This window comes from Vipera berus (genome assembly GCF_964194415.1).
Source record: "Vipera berus genome assembly, chromosome: 2".
Classification (NCBI taxonomy): Eukaryota; Metazoa; Chordata; class Lepidosauria; order Squamata; family Viperidae; genus Vipera; species Vipera berus.
This window is the reverse complement of record NC_138203.1, coordinates 143659317-143681998: the sequence shown is the minus strand read 5'-3', so window position 1 is coordinate 143681998 and position 22682 is coordinate 143659317. Positions and strand designations below refer to the sequence as shown.

Sequence of the window (22682 nt, the reverse complement as noted above, 5' to 3'; positions counted from 1 at the left end):
CAAGATTGGGTAAAGCTCCAAGAGATGCTTTCACACAACATGTTAAGTTTGATTAGCCTTAACCTTGGTTGTTTGTCCGTATAATTAAGACTTAGTGTGTTTTAATGCATTGTATCAAGCGCTTCATGCAAAGCAGAAAGAAGATGGATAAAGTACCTAACTTAAATGCCTAAAAATGTCCAGTGTTGGAGTATCCACAACTTCTGGAGGCAAGTTCCTCTGATTAATTGTTCTCAGGAAATTTCTCCTTGGTTCTAGGTTGCTTCTCTCCTTGATTAGTTTCCATCCACTGATTCTAGTCCTGCCTTCAAGTGCCTTGGAGAATAGGGCTTTTCGAATTTTCACATTCTCCATATGTCCAAGTGACAGAATATCCAGTGGGGAAGAAAAAGGTAATTTTTTTTGGGGGGAAAAGCAGTTCTGGGTCTTCACCACCCTGCATTTGCACAAACAGAGATTGAGCAGACATTTGTGAAAAAAGGAAAAAAGCATACTGGCAGAGAAGAATGAGGAACCAAAGGAAACAGGAGTGCTCTACTATGTCCTACCTACAGCATTCCAAAATAGGCTTTTATCAAGCCTTTGCAAAACATGGTGGGCAGAAGCATTTTGTTGCTGAAGGGGAGTAAAAAATGATATTTCCCCAACACAACAAGCTTCTTTGGACCTGAAGCATAAATGCCTACGAGCAAATATTTCCTTCATTGGGAGGGAATACAAATACAGTATGATCACCAGACTATGTATCCAGTCACTGTACTAAGGTAAAACTCCCTGCCTTCATGATACTCATCTGCCTTGACATATGACAAATTTCTGATCGTCTTTAAATAAACAAATGTAGCTTTGGAGGCTGTTTGTTTGGAGTGGAGGAGGGTGGCCTTCTTCCCACCAGCTCTTTTGAGGGAGCTCAAAATCACTGCAACCCTGAAGGAAGAAAGGTGGCCAGGGGAAAAGCATTCAGTCTCCTAGAGCTGCTCTTGTGTAAAAGGGAAAGAGAAACAACATCTGTCAGAGCTTTTTGTTCCCTGCATTTAATGGGTGGCTTGCAGCTCACACGGCACTGCTTGTTACTCCCACCCTGGGAGATGGGGTGGGCTCATGCAATTTTGAAATAGTCTGTAAATGTTTCCGTTTGCAGAGTATTGAGAACAACCTTTGTGAATGACTGTTGTCCATCCAGGAATCTGAAGTTGGAGGTCGGCTTGGTTTGTGACTGTGACATGTTTGAGAATCGGAAAGTAAACACTTGTTTGAAGGTCTCTCTATCACTAAAGCCTACTGAGCTAAGGCAGGTGGACCAGAAGAGACAGGGAAGCAGGTTGCAACTTATTTTGGGTGGAGGTGGCATTCATTTACTTTGCACTTTTCTGCTTTCTTTTAGATGAATGGGAAAGGGCTTACAGCTTTAGTTGCTGGTGGGATGATAAGATTTATTAATCTCAATTTTCAATGTCTCTCATTCTCTCTATACTTGAATCAGCCTGGTTTTCAGAATATTTCAAGGGAGCATTAAGCTTCAAGATGTTTCATACTTCATGTATGCTTCCCAGTTCCCACCATCAGGGATCTTCAGCTAACTCCTTCACCCACTCCCATCTCTTCCTTGTCTTTGAACAAATACTGCATGGATCTCTTTGCTTGTTCTTCAGATGTTAACTGCTATTCTCCCTTGTGCCCCACAAGTGAACATAAATCCGCTCTTCCTCTTGGTCCAGCATTGAAGCTCCAACCATTGCAAATGCCAAAACAGCAGCAGTCACGCACAAGTGGGAAATACCAGCCTAACAGGGAGAAAAGGAACTGGGAATTTGAACACGCTCAGTTGCTGCAGCATGCCAACTAATTCTTGAGGGAAGGAAAAATAGAAAACTCAAGAAGGGAATAGCTGGAATCTTGAAGTGTAGCACACTGCACTGTCACATTTTGTTGCATTTGTTGCATTTGTTTTGTTGCATTTGTTTCAGTTCCTGGTTCTCTTTTACATAAAACTCAGGATGGTACTCTAGTGTATATGATGTTCCAACAGTTGGTCAGCTTCAGGGGAGTTGGTACATTCTGTGTCTAAGACACTTTTCTCACTGGGTATCTTACGGTTGACTCAGCCCTTGCTTTATCAACACAAGGCCCTGCAAGGGTAGGGATCATCAGTTCTATAGTGTGTTGGGTTAGAAGTGTATGGTCTTCATGGGTGAGGTGCAATATTTTGAGGCCGATAATTTACAAGGAATCTACGAATGACAGCTCAGTGAGTGCTGTGTGTCTATTTCCCCCGAATGTGATTCATTGGGATTAAGTTATTTTCTGAAATGGAAAGACTTATCCATAAGACTATTTAAAACTTAGGCTGGGAATGAGGCAAGACAACTGTTGTGTGATTAGGGGGAGACAGAACTGAAAAGACATCCTGATGATAGTGTAAACTGCAAGTGGGAAAAAGGTTTGTTTCGTCCAGGGTAGACAGATTTGAGGCTTCTTCTTTTTGTTTGTTTTTAGTAGGGCTGCCCCAAACAGAGCAAAAGACAAAACAGTGGCTTGATAGCCTTACGGAAAAAAATGCTTCTGAGTGCATGCCCTGTTCAGCCCTATTTTGTTTGACAGAGAAAGTGCCTTAAGTTGGCAGGTGCTATGCAGTTGAGGATGGATGGACGGACAGATGGAGGGATTGACAAGCTTTAGGATGCTCATGCTCACACGTACTGTCTGCTCCTCAGTAAGCAAGTCCTTTCTTGACATGAAGGGAGAAAACTTTCTCAGGGCTTCCCCCATCACGTGCACCATAGACTGTTTGATTTCAGATACAGGGAGTTCTTGACTTACAACAGCTTGCTTAGTGACCATTCAAAGTTACAACGGCACTAAAAAGAAGTGACTTATGACAAAGCTTCCACCTGTAACTCCCTCCCAAATTTTCAGCCACATTTTCCCAATGATGCTAGATGGGCTCTTGTGGCACTTGACTGAGTGACTGACTGATCGACTTCAAAGACTTATATCCTTTTCTCTGACAAGGTTTGGGATGGTTCCAATCCATAAAGCAGTACTTTTAAAACTCAAAAAATATCAGTCGAAATTATAGTTAAAACGCAGTGCCATTAAAATGAAGTATAACAAAAGTAACCCAGTGGAAAGGTTGCTTCACAAACAGCCACTCAAACCTCAGGCACCTAGTGAAACAAGATCAGTTTCACCACCTTCCTAAAAATCGACCATGTGGGAGCTATTTTGATCTCTTCAAACAACCCCTTCTATAACCAAGAGGTAACCCTTAAGAAGGACCGTCTGTAGGAACCCATCTCTTCCTTTCTCATAGTATTTGAAGCATCCACTCCTAGATAGAAGGTCCAGGGTTCCAAAGATAAAGGGAAACCAAAACACACAGGGTTGGCACCGGCACTTGAATCATATTTGGGAATCTGTCAGCAGGCCATTCAGCACCCTTCAGCTGGTGGGCCACCTTCAACTAAATCAGGGGTCTTCAAACTTGGCCCTTTTATGACTTGTGGACTTCAACTCCCAGAATTCCTCAGCCAGCGTGCCTGGCTGAGGAATTCTGGGAGTTGAAGTCCACAAGTCATAAAAGGGCCAAGTTTGAAGACCCCTGAATTAAAGTTTCCAGGTAGTCTTCAAAGGCAGAGTTGAGAGCATATGTAGTTAGACTTAAAGGTGCTGAAAGCATGAGTCATTGTTGCTATGGCTTCTTGCTCCAAGAAGAGATGGAATCGATACACCAGCCAAGGCTGTGCAAATGCTGCTCAGGGCAAAGTCTCCACCTGCTGATCAAGGAGGTAGAGAAGGACGTCCATGTCTCTTTGGGAGGAGGTTGACTTTGTCCAGAGGTAGCAATAGAATCAAAGTATTTATGCCCCCAAAGTACCTCCCTCTTGCCAAGATTCTGTTCTAGCTTGGTCAAGTTTTTATTGGTTCGTTAGATTTAGATCCCTCTTTTTATATAGGAGGTCAAGGTGGCACACATCACGTTCTTCCAATTTTTCTTCCCAACAACACTTGGAGGTATGGGGGGCAAAGGCAGTGAGTGACTGGCCTCAAACTTTGCCCTCCCCATATTAAACGTAATTTTAGATTCCAAGCAGAGGAAATGTTGCTGTGGTTAAGTCATAGTAGAACAGAGTTTCACTAGCAGTTCAAACGCATGCAAATGCAAGTAGATAAATAGGTACCACTTCAGTGGGAATGTAACAGCATTCTGTATGCCTTTGGCATATAGCCATGCTAGCCACAGGACCACAGAAAATGTCTTCGGACAACGCTGCCTCCCTTGGCTAAGAAACGGCTGAGATAAACACCATTCCATAGCGTCGGACATGACTGATAGGGAAACCTTTACCTAGTGGATCCTTAAAGTGTTTCATCCAGATTACTTTAGCAATCCTTTACATAACATTCATAGAGGGCAAGCCAATACTGTGATATACTGATTGCAAATCAAAAGAATGGAGGGCATGGAGGCCACGGTTGAGTCAGTCTTTGGGACATATTGAATTAGGACTTCTGAGTATTTTGATACTAGCATCTTGTTTGTTTATAACAGAAGCCTCCTTGGTCCACATCAACAGAGAAGGTTGAGCTGTTCTTGTTCTGGCTGAGAAAAACTTCAGTCACTCCATCGGTCTGGGTTACAAAATACAATAGGAATAAAGCTGCAGCAATACAGCAATTACTATACTATTCCAGGGGTGGTATGCAATGTTATACCACAACATAAATTACTTGACTTTAATATTTCTACCTTTCTCTGTCTTATTTTGCCTTCAGTATTGTTGGTACTGACATCTGAGACAATTGCAGGCTTTCCATTCAAGGCAGCCATGGTGAATGTGGCTGCAAATGGGTTTGATTGTAGCCATTCCACAAATATAACTACTGTATATCACTTGCAAGTCGCTGCTTTATTATAGGGTAGGAGTGAGTCTGTTTCCACCCAAGAGCCAATCTGACTCTGAGTAAAATGGTCAGGGAGGGGTGAGGAGCCGCCTGAAACAAATGGGGCAAAAGAATCTAAATAGGCAGGGCTGTCTCACTGCAGGCATACCACATTTAAGTATTGATCTTCTTGAGTGCAGTATATACAACATACATAGATGTGTGTGCGGATAAGAATATCAACCTTGTCAAGCAAAATCAAGTGAGTGCCCCAGTGCACTAATCAAATAGGTGGTAAGGAAATAGGGGAACTCAGGCACCACACAGGTTATGTAGAAAATAAACACAAGGTCAGTCATAAAGGACTCAAATGTCTATACGCTAACACACAGAGTATGAGCAATAAACAGAGTGAATTAGAAATTCAGGTAAATGAGGGCAGATATGATATTGCTGCCATTATGTAAACTTGGTGGGATAAAATCCACAAATGGAACATACAGCTAGAGGGATTTAGAATAAAATAGAGATGGAAGGGACCTTGGAGGTTTAGTCCAGCCCCCCGCACAAGCAGGAGAACCTATACCATCTCAGACAAGTAACTGTCTAGCCTCTTCTTTAAAATCTCCAGTTTAAGTTTAAATTATTTAAAAGAAACAGACCAAATAAAAGAGGAGGTGGAGTTGCTGTTTATATAAGAAATAACTACATCTCTATAGAAATAGAGCACAACAATGATGAAAACTTTCTTGAATGCATTTGGGTCAATATAAAAGGGGGGGGGGAATCACAATTGCCATAGGTGTATACAATAGGCCACCCAACCAAAAAGACGAACTTTTTGCTAGCCAGTTCACTAAAGTATGTAGGAAGCACATCACAATAATAATGGGGGACTTAAATTACCCTGACATCGACTGGAAGATAAACTCTGCACCAAGTAGAAGATCAAACAGATTTCTGACAAACTTAACAGATAACTTTGTCTCCCAAAAAGTATTGAAAGAAACTAGGGGATCAGCCATATTAGACTTAATTCTCAGTAACAAGAGATGAAATGATAGAAGGTGTTGAAGCTATAGAAACCTTGGGGAGGGGAGTGATAATGCAATATTGGAATTCAACATTATGCAAGCACAAGCAATAGTTAAACTAGAGTCTTGGACTTTAAGAGAGCTAATTTCAATAAACTTAGAGCAGGGGTGTCAAACTGCCGGCCCATGGGTTTCATCATACCGAAGACGCGCCCACCCCATTGCCGGCAATGCAAAAAGAGTCGTGATATGTCGCGACACGTCATGTGATGTAGCAAATTTGACACCCGTGACTTAGAGAGAGCTTGATAAGATAGAAAAATGTGGGTTAGACAGCATCACCACCAGATGGATTCATAGCTGGCTGACCGGCCATACTCAGTGTGTGGTCCTCAATGGAACTGCATCTACATGGAAGGAAGTGTGTAGTGGGGTGCCCCAGTGCTCTGTTCTGGGCCCAGTGCTCTTCAACATCTTCATCAATGATTTGGATGAGGGGATAGATGGGGAACTCATCAAATTTGCAGATGACACCAAGCTGGCAGGAATAGCCAACACTCCAGAAGATAGGTTTAAGACACAGGAGGATCTTGACAGACTTGAACACTGGGCTCTATCTAACAAAATGAAATTCAATGGTGAAAAAAGTAAGGTTATACATTTAGGCAAGAAAAACCAAATACACAAGTACAGTATAGGAGGTGGTACATTGCTCAATAGTAGTAACTGAGAGGGATCTTGGAGTCCTTGTGGACAATCACTTAAATATGAGCCAGCAGTGTGCTGCAGCTGCCAAAAAAGCCAACACAGTGTTAGGCTGCATTAATAAGGGGGATAGAATCAAGATCACATAAAGTGTTAATACCACTTTATAACCCGTTGGTAAGACCACACTGGAATACTGCATCCAGTTTTGGTCACCACAATGTAAAACAGATGTTGAGACTCTAGAAAGAGTACAGAGAAGAGCAACAAAGATGATTAGGGGACTGGAGGCTAAAACATATAAAATGGTTGCTGGAATTGGTTATGTCTAGTTTAATGAAGAGAAGGATAAGGGGTGACATGATAGCAGTGTTCCAATATCTCAGGGATTGCCACAAAGAAGAGGGAGTCAAGCTATTCTCCAAAGCATTTGATAAGAAGCAATGGATGGAGACTAATCAAAGAGAGATGCAACCTAGAACTAAGGAGAAACTTCCTGACGGTTAGAACAATTAATCAGTGGAACAACCTGCCTCCAGAAGTTGTGAATACTGGAAATTTTTAAGAAGAGACTGGCCAGCCATTTGTCTGAAATGGTATAGGGTTTCCTGCCTTAGCAGGGGGTTGGACTAGAAGACCTCCAAGATCCCTTCCAACTCTATTATCATCATCATCATCATCACTGGAAGCCAGCATAGGACAAAGATAGTACAGGTACTTCTCGACTTATAACCAAAATTTCTGTTGCTAGGTGAAACAGTTATTAAGTGAATTTTGCCCCATTTTATAGCCTTTCTTGCCACAGTTGTTAAGTGAATTAAGTTGTCCACTTACAACTGTTCATTTAGTGACCATTCAAAGTTACAATGGCACTGAAAAATGTGTCTCATGACCATTTTTCACACTCACGACCTTTGCAGCATCCCCATGATCATGTGATCAAAATTCAGATGCTTGGCAACTGGTTTGTATTTATGATGGTTGCAACCTTCTGACAAGCAAAGTCAATGAGGAAGCCAGATTCACTTAACAACTGGGTTACTAACTTATCAACTGCAGTGATTCACTTATGATGCGTGAGCCGGCAGTTTGATATGCCTGCTGTAGAAGATGGAATGTTTTTTTGACAATAAACTTTAGTATGAAGAGAGGCCTGTTCTAAACATACAAAAGTTTATCTGGGAATGAAACCTTGTGGAAACACAGTATTCATACTATACATTTAACTTTGTTGCTGTGTTAACAAGGGCCAAGTTTGAAGACCCCTGAACTAATGAAATAAGCTGGGTTCCCAAAAATGTCATTTCCCCAAAATTCCCACAACAAATGAAGCAAAGTTAACTCTAACTTAACATGTTGAGGAAAAGTAATTGCTAGGTCCTGGCATGCCCTGGTTAAACATATAGTAATATGTAATTTGCTTTATAAGTATGAAATGAAAGACCATGGACTGAATAAATACTAACTTATGCTGAAACATACTGCAGCAATTCAGATTTAATATTTTTTCTTTCAGTATTTTGAAGTGAATCCAGTTTACATAAATGCAGATTTCAACATTTTAATCACTTTCACCCCTTGTTGGTGTTCAAATGACCAATTGTAACCCCACAACTCCACCCCAGAATATTGTCACCTAATCAAAACCCAAATCCTTCGTGTATCTAGTAGCCTCTAAGATTTGGCATTGGAAATTGCAGCATAAATCACAGTGGAGATATAGCTTATAGATGATTGTTCTAAGATTATTGGTTCTTGGAGATAGTAATACAGGTCTGACATTAATTTCAAAGTGTAAAACGTCTCCGTTGCTGAGATCTCCACTCCAGCTGTGTTACTTGATAGTGTAATAGTATGTGGGAGTGACTTTGGGTAATAGGAGAGAGAGGCACAGACTGGACAATCAGGTGTGAAAGAAGTTTTAGGCCAGAGAGGGAGGAACGGTATGGGAAGCATTTCAGAAGGGACTCTCCTTAATTTTCCAGAGAGTGAAAGGAAAAAAGGAAGAAATCCCTTTAGTCTTGCAATATTCTGCTGATGTAGCTGTTGTGTAGCGAGTTCTTTGGCGCAGGAAAGAAGGCGAGACAAGTGAGTTCAGGAAAACTCATGGTTTATTGCTTGCAGACTGTGAACTGAGAATTGGGCTGTAACTAGCCGCAATATATAGTCTAGCCCCTAGGTGGCAGCCCATAGGTTTGAAGCAACCATTGCTGCCTAGGGATAGCCAATAGCAGCACTGGAGACTTGTAGTCTGGGTTGCTGGAGAGCCGTTAGCTGCTCCAGCAACCCACGTGGTATTACTATTGAGCCCAATACATAACACCCCTCCCCTCTTCAGACAATCAGACAATATTATAGCATAAGTTAGTCTTAATACAATTATCAAGACTCATTATCAAAACAATCTTACATAATAATAATAGAAAAACAACCCATATATGTTACAAGGTTAACTTACAGCATCTGAATGAATAGGCTTCATTGACAGCACACTAGACAGTTAACATCATAATGCCAGTTTCTGTAGTACAGTGGCAAGTTGCAATACAACAACATTATAGATCTTTATTTTACAACGTAATCAGCAAGATATGAAGGAGGCTTGTGAGCCCTAGTGGAACGTCTCGGAGTTCCAGTCACTTTGTGGTCTACCAGCTTACCCAGTGGGCTGGGTAGACCTGTGTCCCTTGGTGCTCCTGAGTCAAGGGGATTAGATGCTCTCTGGCTGGCCTCTCCAGGTTGGCCCACCCCAGAGTCAGACTGATCAGCAGCGGTTGCTGAAGTCCGGTTGGCTTGCTCCTTCAGGGGATCCATGTTGCATTCCTGGACTCCCCACTTCTCCATCTGGTTCCTCATCGGTTATGAATGAAAAGTCCTGATAGTCCATGTGAGGACTGCCTTAGCCGCAAGTTTGAGGACCTTGGGAGGGACTTATGATGCAGTCCTCACTTAGTGGCCATTCTGGAAACCGTTTTCTGAGTTGATCAATGTGGTGTCTGACAACTCGCCCTCCCTCCAGCCCCACTTCATAAGACAGGGGCCCGGATGCTTTGGTAATTTTACCAGGAACCCACAGATTCCCATGACCATAGTTCCTGGCCCAAACCCAATTGCCCATTTGCAGCCCCCTAGGGGGTTTTGGTCAAGAGGCTTCTGCTGCCACTCTATCTGGATGCAACTTGTCCAGTTTAGTGATCAATTGCCTCCCCCAACGTAGTTCTGCAGGACTTTTGCCTGTAGCAGTGCAGGGCGTAGAATGCTGGCAGAGTAGAAAATCTGCCAATCTGTGATGCCAGTCACCTGTTACAATGCGCTTGAGTGATTCCTTCGTTGTCCTCACCATGTGTTCAGCTTGACCATTAGAAGACGGATGAAAAGGTGCAGACGTTACATGTCTGATGTGATTTGCTCTAAGGAAGGCCTGAAATTCAGCAGCAGTGAATTGGGCCCCATTGTCTGAAATTAAGACATCTGGCAACCCATGTGTGGCAAAGAGTTTTCTCAGCACCTGGATGGTCCTAGCAGTAGTCATGTTAGGAACTGGAATTACTTCCAGCCATTTGGAGTTGCTGTCCACTACTATGAGGAAGAGCTGTCCCTGAAAGGGCCCAGCGTAGTCTATGTGAATTCTAGACCAGGGAGTGTGAGTTTTCTCCCACCTGTGAACTGGAGCGTGTGGCATTTCAGGCCTAGATTGCTGGCATGTATAACAACCATGGACTTGTGCCTCAATGTCCTTATCAAGACCAGGCCACCAAAGGTAGCTTCTAGCTAAAGCTTTCATTCTGACAATGCCTGGATGGCCTTCATATAATGACTGTAAAACCCTGTCTCTTAGGGAAGTGGGAATTATGACTCTGTTTCCCGATAAAATGCACCCCTTGTGGGCAGATAGTTCATGCCTTCTGACAAAATAATTCTGAAATTCAGAACCTGGGCTTTTATCTAACCACCCCATGTATACCCATGACAGTACTCTACTAAGTGTTCTGTCTGTAGCTGTTTCAGCAGCAATGTCCCCAGCATGGAGGGGAAATTCAGGCAGGTCCTGTATGGACAAAATTCTGGCAGCAGGAGCCGGATCTGGTTCCATTAGTGGCAGTGGTAGTCTGCTGAGGCCATCAGCATGGCCCATTTCTTTGCCCGGTTTGTGAATCAATTTAAAAGTGTATGCAGATAGAAAAATAGACCATCTTAACATTCTTGGTGAAAGTATGTGAGGAGTTTGTTTGTCTGTTGTGAAAAGTCCCAACAGAGGTTTGTGGTCTGTAAAGACCGTGAAGTCCCTGCCATATAAATAGTCATGGAATTTTTTTTATTCCAGCAACAATGGCTAGGGCCTCTTTGTCAATCTGAGCATAATTGTGCTCAGCAGAGGACAATGTCCCTGAGTAGAATGCTATAGGAACCTGTGTTCCATTTTTTCTAAGTGACTTAAAACTGCCCCCACCCCATAGGGAGATGCATCACATGCAAGACATACTGGTTTAGACTCTTTGTAATGAGTGACAGTGGACTTTTCTGACAATAGTGCTTTTAAGTCCAGGAAACTTTTTTCATGTAGACTAGTCCATTGCAAGGAGGCTAAAATGTGGTTGACCACTGGAACCGGGTAAGCATGTTGCTTGAGGGCTTTATTTAGAGTGCATTTATAATCAGCACAAATGCGAATTTCCCTGTTGGCTTTAAGTGGGGTGACTATAGGAGTTTCCCACTCCCCTCCATCGACTGGCTGTAAAACGCCCTGCTCTACAAGCTTGTCAATTTCTGAATCAATTTTATGTTTTAAGGCAAAGAGGACCCTTCGAGGTTTAACCCTGATTGGAACTACATTGGGATCTAGCTTAAACGAGATAAGGGGGCCTGTGTACGTTCCTAGGGTTGAATCAAAAATGTCTGCATAGTCCTCGCACACTGACAAGAGGTCTGCAGTTTGTGTCCGGTTGATACCAGTAATCTGAATACCTAAGGCATCAAACCAATCGAGTCCAATGAGACTCGTTCTCTGGCCCCCTACTACTATGACACCCAGGTGCCCATACAACCCCTTAAATTTTACAGTCAAAGTGGCTTCTCCCTTAACTTTAACTTGAGCATTTTGAAAGTCAGTTAGAATTATGTCTGAGGGTCTCAGTTTGGCCCAATTGTTACTGCGCCTACACACAAAATCAAAAGTATCTTGAGAAATAATGGAGACTGCAGAGCCAGAGTCCAATTCCATTTTACAAGCAACTCCTTGTAGCTCTACCAGGAGTCTGAGTTTAGGTTTGAGGGGGCGTTGGGCCCCAGTGCGGCACATGCTTCTATAGCTTCTAAAAAACCCCACACTAACCAGACCCTGGGCCCCAGTACCTCTCCTAGCCGGTTCTGTCGACTGATGTTTGGGTGGCTGGTCCCTCTGGCGAGCTCTGCAAACCGCTGCAATGTGGCCTGTCCTGCCGCAAGCTCTGCACATGGCTGATCGGAATCTGCAATTGGCGCGAACATGGTTGCCGCCGTACCCTTTACATCTAGGTAGGAGAACTGCCTTGTAAGTGTTCTCTTGCTCTTGCGGTGTTGTGCGTTGGGTTGCTTTTGGAGTCTGTTGATTTCAGGCTCTTCTTCCTTGGAAGACTCTTCGGGGTAATTGGCGTCTTTGTGGTGGACCGTTTCTTCATGCTTTGTCATTTTGGCGGGCTGTACTGTTTGAACTGCCCCCCTGGCGGCTTCGTCGGCCATTATTTCATCTTGTGCTTCTGAAAACGTTAAGTTCGGTTTGGCAAAAAGTCTCTGTTGAAGCGTTCAGTTCCGTAGGCCGCAGATGAGCCGGTCTCGTAGTCTCTCTTCTAAATTTGAAAATTTACAAAGGCGTGCGGCTTGCCTCAGGCCTGCGATGAATTCTGAAGCTGATTCACCGGGTTGCTGCACTCTCTGGTCAAACGTGAAACGGCGTGCTATCTCAGACATCTTGGGCTGAAAATGTTCGGTTAGCTTCTTTCTGAGGTCTGCGTAGGAGACCAATTCTATCAGTGTCGGAGTGAAGAGGTTCTCGGCCAAATCAAAGGTTGCTGGGCCACATAGGCAGAGTAGCGTTGCGGCCTTCAGTCCTTCTTCCGGGATCTGGTTTGCCCGGAGGTAGTTTTCTACCTGGGACAAATAGGATGGCCATTCCTCTGGGTGCTTCACGTCGAATTCTCGAAGTCTCCCAACCTTCGGCATTCTGTCTCTGCTGGTTCCTGCAGTTTCTTCTGATCCTGCTTCCCAGGCTCAGGGAATGAGTCCACTGAGGACGAGGTCGCTAGCGTAGCTTGCTAGCCGACCTTGAGGGGGGGAAATGCCTTTTCCCTCCGGCGTGTGCTGCCTTCCCCTCATAGACTTCAGCTCTTTTTCAAGGAAGCAGGATCCCACCTTCGTCGCCAGTGTTGTGTAGCGAGTTCTTTGGCACAGGAAAGAAGGCAAGACAAGTGAGTTCAGGCAAACTCATGGTTTATTGCTTGCAGAGTGTGAACTGAGAATTGGGCTGTAACTAGCCGCAATATATAGTCTAGCCCCTAGGCGGCAGCCAATAGGTTTGAAGCAACCATTGCCGCCTAGGGATAGCCAATAGCAGCACTGGAGACTTGTAGTCTGGGTTGCTGGAGAGCCGTTAGCCGCTCCAGCAACCCACGTGGTATTACTATTGAGCCCAATACATAACAGTAACCTTACAATAAAGTCAGAGCTAGCACTTCTGGCTGTTCTTTTTGCCTGGCCTAAATCGCTGGGCTAACAGAGAGACAGCCCAAACAGCCAGTATGAATTCTATTCCCCAGTTCCCAAAATAGCAACCATAATAGCATTTAGACTTATATACCACTTCACAGTGCTTTTTTAAAACAGCCCTCTCTAAGCGGTTTACAGAGTCAGCATCTTGCCCCCAACAATCTGGGTCATCATTTTACCAATCTCAGAAGGATGGAAGGCTGAGTCAACCTTGAGCTGGTGAGAATATATATACACACACATATATATATTTCTTACATTTACCCCAGGGCTCTGCTGATTCCTACACTAGCCGCCCATCATTGGACTCCGACGTGTCGCTAGAGGAGGATCGTGAAGGTGTGAAGCGCGAAGTGGAGAACCAGGCCCAGCAGCAGCTTGAAAAAGCCAAGGTAATGGATGGGTCTTGGTTTTTTCCAGGACAGATAGAGGTTTGCATCATGTGAGAATGATTGCCCCTGCAACAGTCCAGGTTAGTATGATTGCCCCTGCAACAGTCCAGTTTTTTATTGTTCAGGTGTTCTGCTTCAGTTATGGAATTCCCCAGCTGGTTAGAACACTTGTCATCTTTCTCTGTTTTCCCACTCTTTCTGCCTTATATTTTTCCTTTAAGCCACAGAGGATCAGCTAAACAGAGGAAGTTGTAACAGCTACACAGTAGAATATTATTGGCAAGGCAAGAAGCTGCTGTTTGGAAGCACAGGTTAATTCCTGGTAGCCCTAATCAATCTGAATTACAATTTGGTTAAAAGAAAAATAATGTAAGCAGTAGAGCTGAGATCATGCGACAACTATGAAGAGAAGCAGCAGGATTGCAGAAAGAGATAGCATCTTTAAAGTGTATGCAGGTGCTATATTTACACTCATTGTTGGAATAAAATCTGAATTACTGCAGAGACCTGGTAAGGAGAGGAGAAAAGCAACTACCAGTACTGATCTAAGTTCTCTAAAATTACTTATGTAGCCAAAAAAGGCACCATCCTTGTTCAAAAGTTGGTGGTGTGATTCAGGGTCAGCCTGTGGGTTCGGCAGTTGGGTCGGACGACTCAGAGGAGGAGGGGGGTGTTGAAGAGCTTACTGAGGGGGTTGAAGATCTTGCTGATGAGAGCCCTCAGCCAGGCCCCTCCCACCTGGTCACGACGCAGACCCAGCTGTGTGAGCCTGACAGAGTGGATGAAGATGACCCACAGCTGGCCCTGTTCAAGGACGCCCGACGCAGGAGGCAGTCAATCAGGAGTAAACAGAGGAAGGCAATGGGGCACCTTGGTAGGAGGCAGAGAGAAGCCACGCCCTGAACTGTATAAAAGGGGAATGCGTGGGAGGGCTGGTTTGCTGAAGGCAACCACTTGATTAGTTCCTGTTTCATAGCTCCTGTTTCATGGTTGGTGTCTTGTTTTGCTGTTTTATGTTAATAAATTTGGCAGGCTTAATTCTGTTTGTAGGGCCGGTAGCAGGCTGGTACAGAACAGTTGGTATCATCAGGTTTGAGGGAACTCTTGAAGATTTTCAAAACTACAAACTGTCTTGTGAAGAGGTGGCATTATGACCATTACTAAGAGGTCAGATTGCAGATTATAGACTCATGGTCCACATCCCCATGAATGAGAGAAGATTCTTTGTCTCTCATACACACCCAGCCTTTTCTTTTGCTAAATACTATATAGAAGGTGGTTTGATCTTTTTAAAACATGGAAGGAAATGTCCAGGGAAAGAAGCTGGCTGGGTAAGACACAAGGTACCCATCTCCTGCAATTTGTAACGGATATTTGGAAACACAGACCCATTTGCTTCAGATGTGTAGAAATAGATAAATGTATAGCCAAGTAATATAAGGGACGCGGTGGCTCAATGGGTTAGGACGCTGAGCTTGTCGATCAGAAGATCGGCAGTTTGGCGGGTCGAATCCCGAGTGCTGCGTAACAGAGTGAGCGCCTGTTACTTGTCCCAGCTTCTGCCAACCTAGCAGTTTGAAAGCACGTAAAAATGCAAGTAGAAAAATAGGGACCACTAAAGTGGGAAGGTAACAGCGTTCCGTGCGCCTTTGGCATCTAGTCATGCTGGCCACATTACCACGGAGACGTCCTCGGACAAGCGCTGGCTCTTCGGCTTTGAAACGGAGATGAGCCCCTAGAGTTGGAAATGACTAGCACGCATGTGTGGGGGAACCTTTACCCTTTACCTTTATAGCCAAGTAATAGCTTTTATATATAGCCACCAGTTGTGGAATTTCAGCCATGTCCATGAAAATATTTTTTCTTTACAATATTCTCATGCTTTGTAGTAATAATTATAAATCTTATCATCGGGGCGGTGTTACATGATTTTTAGATAGAGAGTTCTTTGCATGTAGTAGGCCAGTGTCAATATGTGGTCTAGCTGGAACATTTTCATTTTGAGTGCTTCATTAACTACTTCACAAGTATTACTGTGATCTGGGCAGTTCTGTTTCCATTTTACTTTATATGGAAGGTTTGCATTTTGATACTTAATGTTTTTTTAATTAAAAAAACCTCTGAAATGAAGTTTCATTTTCTTTATCCCCAGTGAGATTTGTCCATCTTCCAGGACACAGTTGAGGGGAGGGGGAAAAGAAGGGATGAATTCTCTAGTCTTCATGCTTATATGCCACATGGCCAGGAGGTAGCACTATGGAAATTATTTCAACATTTGCCTTTTTAGTTATTAGGCATCAGAGAATGTGAAAACTCCATTTCTATTGCCTACTGGGTTTAGGGGCTGTGAATAGTAAGTGAAGTACCCTCTGGGATAGCTGAGCTACCGAGCTACAATGACAAAACTGGAGGTGGGAGCAAGGTGTGAAGAACCAGGAAGCTTCTGGGAGAAGAATTTTGGAACCTCAGGCTTTCTTCTCTGCAGGCCTCCGCATTTAGTAGATAGGTATACTAAAAGGGGAAAGCTTTCCTTTTTCTATTCCGGTTTCCATCTATCCATTCCATCTCCTCTCTCCACTTTTACTTTTTTCCCCATCAATATTCAGCCAGCATTCCATATGCCCTGCCTTGTTTGTTTGTTTGTTTGGTTGGTTGGTTGGTTGCAATGGAAAGGTTTGCCATAAAGCAGTTTAAAGCAGAGCGTTTCAACCAGTGGTACGGGTACCACCTGTGGTACATTGGCACCTGGCAGGTGGTACGCGACCATCCTAGAAAAGTGGTAGTGGGGAGGGGAATGAGCTGAACCGGTGGCAGCCCCGCACAAGCCTGAGCGAGAGATGGCTGGAGCTTTAGGGCTGTCAGGGCTCAGCGGAAGCGCCAGGATCAGTGCCAGGCTCCAGCTGGAGCTCGGTGCTGATCCTGGTGCTTCTGAGCCCAGAAGAAGCGCTGATCAGCTGGAATGTTGCAGCATCTCCAGTTCTTGTGATTTACATTCAGATGCTTGGCAACTGATTCATATTTGGTGTCCCAGGGTCATGTGAAGTGACCAAAACCTGCTGCAACCTCCCAGCAGACTGGGGGAATAAAAAGCAAACATACCCCCACCCCACCCCCACTGCCAATCCTCAACAGAAATGCTCACAACAATGAAAACCTCGGACAGGAGGAAGAGCACCGCCAGGCGGGCAGGCAGATGTCTTGCTCGGCTGTGGCTTGGGGGTCACTTTTTCAGTGCCATTGTAACTTCGAACAGACACTAAGTGAACTGTTGTAAGTCGAGGACTACCTGTACTTCATCAGTTTTTTTCCTTTTTTTTTTTTGGTCATCAAGTTTTTGACACCTTGCTATATGACTGGTGGTACTCGAATGTTGCCATATCCTAAAAGTGATACAATGGGTGAAAAGGTTGAAAAGCCCTTGTTTAAAGCATGGTTCTGGGAACAGGAAGAGGATGGTGGAACTTTGGGATGGCCAGAGCATGTTCCTGCAGGAGAGAGAGATGGACAACCCAGAAACTATCCCACCACACTTTAGGGGTATATTAGAAAAAACAGTCCATGTACCCATCTCATTACAGAAAGGCAGTGGAAACTGAAAAAGAATTTTAAACTCCCGTGCTTAGACCCCTATAAAATATAAGTGAATCCTGTTTAGATGTAGGTAATTTCCAAGCAGTGTTGGCCAAAAGGATCAGCAATGACCAGGTAGTGTCTTCCCCTGAAGGCACGGTCTACCCTTCTGAGCCCCTCTAACTGTGCTTGGGCATTGTTTGAGCCCATCAAGGTTACAAAAATAGGAGAAAGAGGAGGATAGACATTTGATTCTAAGGTGTTGTTTTACATTGGAGCTGACCTGGCACTGATAACTCATATTTGATTTCTTCTGCTCCTCAGAGCAAACCAGTTGCATTTGCTGTCCGTACTAATGTCAGCTACTGTGGCGCATTGGATGAAGAATGTCCTGTGCAGGGATCTGCCATCAACTTTGAAGCCAAAGACTTCTTGCATATTAAAGAGGTGGGGCACTGGCTGTTAAGTATTTGGTTCTTGCAGGCATTAAGCGAGACGAGGTATTCAAACAGCAACAAGTTTATTCAGAGTCAGAACATAACAGAAGCAAACTAATAGCTGCTGTGCAGCTATTTATATGGTTGGCCTCTAGGCGGTGACCAATAGATTTAAAGTAGCAGTTTCCCGCCCAAAGCCTACTTAACAGACTGGAGACAGCAAGTCTAACTCAGCCCAGCAACCATTACATAACATGCAAAAGTAGGTCAGCCATTAAGCAAACAGTTAGACACAAAGCAAGTGATTTAAACATATAAGGCCAATACAATACACTGGCAGTACCAGAGATGAGTGGAAGCGGAACCTTTATTTGGATTTGCGAGGAAAGACATTGCATTACTGCTGTTAGGGATAGGGGTGGGTGGTTTACTGGTGGTCCTTGACTTATATGGCCACAAATGAGATGAGAATTACTGTTCTAAGCAAGGCAGTTGTTAAGTGAGTCGTGCCTGATTTTACAACTATTTTTGCCATAGTTGTTAAGCAAGTCACTACAGTTGTTTAGTGAGTCATTTAGTTGTTAAGTGAGGCTGGTTTCCCTGCTGATTTCGCTTGTCAGAAGCCAGCTGGGAAGGTTGGAAATACCGTGATCACATACAACGTAGATGTATTGATGGAGATTCCAGGAGCTGATTCACTTTGTCTTTGAATAGCCTACAAAATATGGATTGGGTTGCAATAGGTGAACACCTTTCAAAATCTTACCTGAAATGCAAGTAAACCTTGCTTTACAATTGTTGGAATTATGATGGCCTTGCAAAGGATACTTTATGGCAGGGGTCCTCAAACCTGGCCACTTTAAGACTTGTGGACTTCAACTCTCAGAATTCCCCAGCCAGCCATGCTGGCTGGGGAATTCTGGGAGTTGAAGTCCACAAGTCTTAAAGTGGCTGGGTTTGAGGATGAGGACCCTGCTTTACGGCCTGTAAGACATTTCCAGCTGTCATAAAATGTCACACACACACACACACACACACACACACACACACTGCAACTGGTTTACATCTACGATCAATTGCAGCACTCCATAGTTACATGATTGCAATTTGCAATCTTTTTTGTCAGTTTCTGGAAATCCCAGTCCCAATTGCGGTTGTAAAACAAGGATTACGTACATGGTAAATATGAACATATTTATTTATGTCTGTAACTTATGTGCTGCTCAGTTGCAAAAAGGCTTCCATTTGATAGCAGATAAAAATAGGAAAAGAGTAAAAGAAAATATAATCATAACCCCACTCCAATAACAGCAATAAATCTCCCATCCCTTAACTTACCCAAGAGACGGTCAGTTCTTACTATCAAACCTGCAAAAATTTTCTGAAAGAGCCAAGTCATAGTGGCTTTTCTTGATCTCCAACAGGTTTGGGACTAACTGCTTCAAAGATATTATCTTGTTAAACAATTCTCTGTTTAACTGGATATTTCACCCAAACCCAGTACAGGTTGAGGAAGAAAAAGAGGAAAAAGTAGTTATCCAGTAAAGGGAAGTGAAGGAAAGAGAGAAGAAACAAAACTCAGTCTTTTAAGAACCCTAAAAATGTAGACATGATATACCGTAGTTTAATTTAGACCTAGCATCTCATTCCTTGGTTGCGGTATCCAGAAGATCAGCTGTTTAATTTTAAACAATTTTTATTCCAGGGACGTAGCTTTCGAGTATTGGAGGAACAGATGTTTAGCTATAATGGCTACCCACCAAATGCTATGTTTAATGTATTAATACTCATACTAAAATATATATAATTAGAAAAAAAGCACCTTCTACTCTGATCGGAATAGCTTAAGAAGACAAAAGAGAAAAAGATACATGAGCAGATAGACAGACAGATCATATCCTCTCTTTTTTTCTTTAACAGAAAGCTTGAGTTCACTATCTGGCTTGCACATGACTTACCTAGCCAAGACAAGGGTTCACACATCATGCTAAACCTTAAATCATGTTCTGCAAACCACAAAGGCTCAAGCAAAATAAATCACATTATGATTGTGTGTGATGCATGACTTTAGCCCAGTGTTTCCCAACCTTGGCAATTTATAATTTATTTATTAATTAATCAAATTTATATAGCAGCCCAACTCACACTGGCTCTGGGTGGCTTGCAACATTTAATTTTTTAAAAATCCATCGTACAATAAAACCATTAAAAAAACCACTCCCCCACTCCCGATGGCAGCCACAATATAGTCAGATTAGCCACTTGATCAGCTCCATTTCCATTTGTAGTTGCTATGCCTGTGGACAAAGTCATGTCTTTAGGGCCTTTCAGAAAAACAGCAGGACGGGGGCCAACTACACCTCAGGGGCAATGAAGTTCCATAAAGAAGGGGCCACCACCAAGGCCTTTTTTGTGTTCCCACCAGATCACAATCCCTAATTGATGGGACCCATATCATGCCCTGCCTTCCTGCCCTGGTGGGAAGATGTCATAAAAAGAGGTGTTGCTTCAAATAAACTGACCCCAAGCCAGGTTATAAGATGTAGGAGCTGTGGTGGCACAGTGGTTAGAATGTAGTATTGCAAGTAAACTCTATCCATAGTCACTAGTTTAATCCTGACCATCTCAAGGTTTACTCAGCATTCCATCCTTCCAAGCTCAGTACAATGAAGACCCAGATGGTTGGGAGCAATATGCTGACTCCTTAAACCACCCAAAGAGTGCTGTGAAGCACTGTAGGACTGTATATAATTTAAGTGCTGTTGCTATTTAAAGGTGATAACCAGCACCTTGAACTATACCTAAACTTGTACATACAATTTCTGCATGTGTGGGCTTCAGCCCCTAGAATTCTCTGCCATGATTGCATTGTTAAGTCCACACATTTGGAAGCTGTCAAGGTTAAAAACAGTAATCTAGCTTACGTTAATCAAGGTGAGGTGGAGATTAAGTTGGGAATCAAGCTTGTGGCCTTCTCCTGTGATATTCTCTCCAGAAATACAGCAATGACTGGTGGATCGGGCGGCTAGTGAAGGAGGGGGGAGACATCGCCTTCATCCCCAGCCCACAGAGGCTGGAGGCCATACGGCTGAAACAGGAGCAAAAAGCCAGGTGAGATGGGACAAGCATATACAGTGTTTAATTCTGGCAACAGAAGGAGATATAAAAAGTGTCTCTGGCCATAAATTTGGGAGTACATCATGTGCCCTCCCACATTGAAGCTCTTGACTAACCAAACTCAGCCTCCAGTATAACAATTAACCAGTGGAACAACCTGCCTCCAGAAGTGGTGAATGCTCCAATACTGGAAATTTTTAAGAGGAGACTGGACAGCCATTTGTCTGAAATGGTATAGGGCCGTGATGGCGAACCTATGGCACGTGTGCCAGAGGTGGCATGCAGAACCCTTTCTGTGGGCATGCGCACCGTCGCCTCAGTCCTAGGCCTTCAGTTGGGTTTTATAAAACCTTTTTGCTTTAAGCCTCCACCGCCATGTGCAGAAAAAAAAGATTCAATCAATCAATCAATTTCAACTTCTCACAGGAAAAAAAAAGATCTCGCAAAGTTGGAATTGATTGATCGAACTTTTTAGTCCCAACCAGTCTGCCATTACCACCGCAGCCATGCCCACCCAATGGGCCACGCCCACCTGGCACCCGACGATATATAAATGGGTTTTGGGTTGTTGTTTGGGCACTCGGTCTCTAAAAGGTTTGCCATCACTGGTATAGGGTTTCATGCCCAAGCAGGGGATTGGACAAGATGACTCCAAGGTCCCTTCCAACTTCATTATTGTTGTTGTTGTTGTTGTGTTGTTGTTGTTATTATTATTATTATTTATAATTCTATGTGTATGCAAATATTTAGGTTACTTTGATGCTTTTTTTAAGGGCAATATTAATGGAAAATAATTTGGAAGGTGAACAGTTATGTCAATATTTATTAATAAAAGTGGACCTTGGGAGGGGATATGTCATATACAGAAGATGATTCTGAATCTGTACATACACAAACACCATTTTTTAAATCCTAGGTTCTTACCATGTATTTGCTTTCCTCTCCTCCCGCTAGGCAATCTGGGAATCCTGCCATCAGCAACCGGCGATCGCCTCCCCCATCGTTAGGTAAAGACATAAGGAGAACTAACTTTTAGAAATCTCTGCTGATTTTTTTGTTTTGCAATTTTTTTTTAATTTGAGAAAAGGTGTGTGTCAAATCGGGCTGCATATCATTATTCAGAAAAATCCAAAGAGGTCATAGCTGGAACTGACCCACCTGTGTGTTGGAAATGGGGTGGTGGTGGAAGAAGCGGGAACAGCTACTAAAGGAAGGAGGGGATCACCAGATGCGAGATGAGCGTTGTCAGGATTCTCAGAAAGAAATGTGCGGCATGAAGTTGGTAACACCTTTTAGGATTAAAGCAGTTGCAAAATGAAATCTTCAGTGGCTAAGAGTCTTTCCCCATAATTATCAAAATAAAAAAAATGGTAGCAGTTAATTTAAATAGTGCAGAAAAAGGGACATCTTAGTCCTCAGAGTTTGCTTACCTTGGCTTGTCTCCTATGTAGCATTTTCAGTGAAGTTCTGAGTGCGAACAATGACTTCCAATGCTGTAACAGGTAGTTCTTGACTTAAAATAGTTCATTTAGTGACTGTTCAAAGTTATAACGGCCCTGAGAAAAAGGAGACCGATGACCATTTTTCATCCTTACGACCACTGCAGCATCTCCATGGTCACATGGTCAAAATTCAGGTGTTTGGCAGCTGACTCATATTTATGACAGTTGCAGTTTCCTGGGGGTGGGTGGGTCATGCGATCTCCTTTTGTGAACTTCTGATAAGCAGAGTCAATGGGGAAGTCAGACTGACTTATCAATAATGTTCCTAGTTTAACAACTGCCGTGGTTCACTTAACAGCT

General features: G+C 43.4%; 1 protein-coding gene across 1 annotated transcript in view; it reads left to right on the top strand.

Annotated features, from left to right (window-relative positions):
• Positions 1-22682, top strand: part of CACNB3 (calcium voltage-gated channel auxiliary subunit beta 3) — a 50215-nt gene that overhangs the window by 4118 nt on the left and 23415 nt on the right. The window contains exons 2-5 of the mRNA XM_081321854.1: positions 13634-13756; positions 17651-17773; positions 20759-20874; positions 21835-21887. Of these exons, the coding sequence (XP_081177980.1) occupies positions 13634-13756; positions 17651-17773; positions 20759-20874; positions 21835-21887 (415 nt within the window). The remainder of the gene's footprint in view (positions 1-13633; positions 13757-17650; positions 17774-20758; positions 20875-21834; positions 21888-22682) is intronic.